Source organism: Poecilia formosa, unplaced genomic scaffold (assembly GCF_000485575.1).
Source record: "Poecilia formosa unplaced genomic scaffold, Poecilia_formosa-5.1.2 Scaffold99, whole genome shotgun sequence".
Classification (NCBI taxonomy): domain Eukaryota; kingdom Metazoa; phylum Chordata; class Actinopteri; order Cyprinodontiformes; family Poeciliidae; genus Poecilia; species Poecilia formosa.
In genome coordinates, this window is record NW_006800038.1 from 1,838,725 (window position 1) to 1,841,281 (window position 2,557).

A 2,557-nucleotide genomic window follows, 5' to 3' on the forward strand; every position below is an offset into this window, starting at 1 on the left:
CAAAAAAGATTACATAGCTATGTGCAAAGCAGAATTTTCTTACTCAATAAATGCATTTTTTTTTTCATTAAAGCCAATAATGATGTTACTTTAAAAAAAAAAAAAAAAAAAAAAGATCTGCAATTTAAGACCAAGCAAAAGCAAGAAAAAAGCGGCCAGATCATTAAAGCCTGCTGGTTGGTTCTGGCTGGTTCTCAGTACAAAGTCTGACCCAAACAGAAAAAGATGTAATACAATCTTCATCCACCAGGTGGCCAGAAAGTCTTCCAGAAACAGTGGCTCCCACCAATCTGACGTGAAACTGGTGAAGAGGTGAGGCATCTGGAGCTCAGATCCTTCAAATCTAATCTGATTTAATTTAAAAAATAGTGAAGGTTCAGGGTTAGTTAATTTGGGTAGATCTGCTTTGCAGCAGAAAGAAAGAAAGAAATCCACATTAACAATAAAACACTGAAAATCTGATCTAGAGTAATTAAAGGTGATGTATTTATTGCGTTCTTCTAATCAGTATGACTTAAACTAAAAGTTAAAAGTACATTTAAAATGTCAGACTGTTGTTTGTACTTACTGCATTTGTAAAGCTTGTTGATGCGGGCGATGTCGTTGCGGCTCATTTTCGCTGCATGTCCAAATTTTAGGTTTGGATTTTTTCTGGAAACAATAGTGTCTTTCCCATTTTTAGAGAAGGCTTTGCTTTAAAAATAATGAAAAAATAAAATAATAATAAATTTTAATAACAAAATCAGTCGCATATCTTGCAAAAGTATTCAGAGTGCTTAACCTTTTAGCATGAAACTAATTTTAATACAATTGTGAGACATTTGGTGTAATAAATTAATACAATGTAGCACATCACTGTTTAGCAGAATGAAAATGATATATGGTCCTTGATTTTGAAATATCTTAACATTGTTTCATATATTTTATGAAACAAAATATATGTTTCATAAAATATATGAAACATATATGTTCCATTATAATAATTATAATGGAACATAATGGACGTAATTGGTTAAACCCAGTTCAACCAATTACATCCAATTAGTGCAGAAAGTGGCTACAATGGTTATACGGTTATTGTTTAGTTCAAAGCATATTCGTTAAAATTTTTATTTAAAATTCCAGTTCTAAGTTTAGGAGAGTATCAGAAGTGACACTTAAAAATAGTTTCCTGTTAAAAGATGTTCTGCATCCGATCAACTGAGTTTGAGTTAATTTGCCAAGTAGCAAAAGTTTTAATCTGTACAAGTGAAAAACTAGTAGACAGATTTCCAAATATGGGGTGTCATTTGTAAAGTTAGAGTCAAACGTTGACAGCAATAATATCATTTTGCTAACTAAATATTCAATTTGAAACTGCCTGCCTGAGTAAGGTAGGACTGACAAGCAACATGTGCGTGAAAATAGTCTCTGTATGGCAGGAATTATGAAAGGAGCAAATGAGATGACAGATACATAAACGGTGTGCATTTGCAAAGACTCACTTGTCATATTCCATGATAGAAGAGAAGTCATAAGGAGTCCCCAAGTTGTTAGTTTCCACCTTATCAAAATTGTGTTCCTTTCCTATCCAGGAATTCAGAGAAGACATGTCAGTCACAGCTGTTTCCTTCAGTGTTTAAAAATGATCTGAACTTTAATGCGTTGGTCAATTACAGCAAGGATCCCTCATAGTTGTAAATCTTATACTTTGGAAAGCGTGTTAATTTCTCTCTACATGTGCCACATTGGAAAGAAAAAGGCATTCAGCTGGTCAAACAGCAGTGATGAGTATGTCTTGTTCCTACAGGTTTCAGTCTTTCATTTTAGTGAAAGACACCAAACGAGTCTTTGAATAGCAAATTAATCTGACTTTACAAGAGAAGATTTGAAGAGTTTTTCATTTTTAGTCATTTTTGCTGGTCAACCACAAAGGTGACACAATTTAAAGAGAAACAAACAGGCTGTCCAGTAGCATAATATTTCAAGTAAGATAAAATTATTCCATTAAAATTAGTGGTTTATATTTTCAGAATTTATTTTTATTCATTGCCAAGAAGCATTGTTACATTAAATAAATCTTACTTTTTTAATCCAATAGTATCACATTTCCTGACTGACGCTTTTCATCATGAGCTTACTCGGCTGAATGTTGTCAATGTGAATCTGTTTTTGGGTTCAAACGTACCTTCCTGAATGTTCTGGAAGAAAATTTTGACGTATTTGTCTCTGTCAGAGCGGACCTGCTTATGGTTGAAGCCCAGAGCGTGAAATACTTCATGCTGTATTGAGGTGGTAATAAGGCATCCATGTCTTGCTAGGGAGATTTTCTGTCCTCCATTTTGACGTCCTATATAGGAATAACATCTGATATGTACACGCAAACACATCAGACATTAAAAAATAAATGAATACATAAAGTGTGTCTGTGTATAGGTAGAATAAAGATTTTTAACAATTTTTGTGTCACCAGATGAAGAGAAAAATGTGTCCCCATAAACACACCAAAGTCTTGATGGCGTCATAAAAACAAATATGTGTGTGTGTGTGTGTGTGTGTGTGTGTGTGTGTGTGTGTG

General features: G+C 33.6%; 1 protein-coding gene across 1 annotated transcript in view; it reads right to left on the reverse strand.

The window, feature by feature from the left end:
• Nucleotides 1–2,274: 2,274 nt before the first annotated feature.
• The window catches only part of LOC103142699 (high choriolytic enzyme 1-like), a 10,824-nt gene continuing 10,541 nt past the window's right edge, over nt 2,275–2,557 (reverse strand). Inside the window, exon 6 of the mRNA XM_007558863.2 lies at nt 2,275–2,349. Within this exon, the coding sequence (XP_007558925.2) occupies nt 2,330–2,349 (20 nt within the window). The 3' untranslated portion in view covers nt 2,275–2,329. The remainder of the gene's footprint in view (nt 2,350–2,557) is intronic.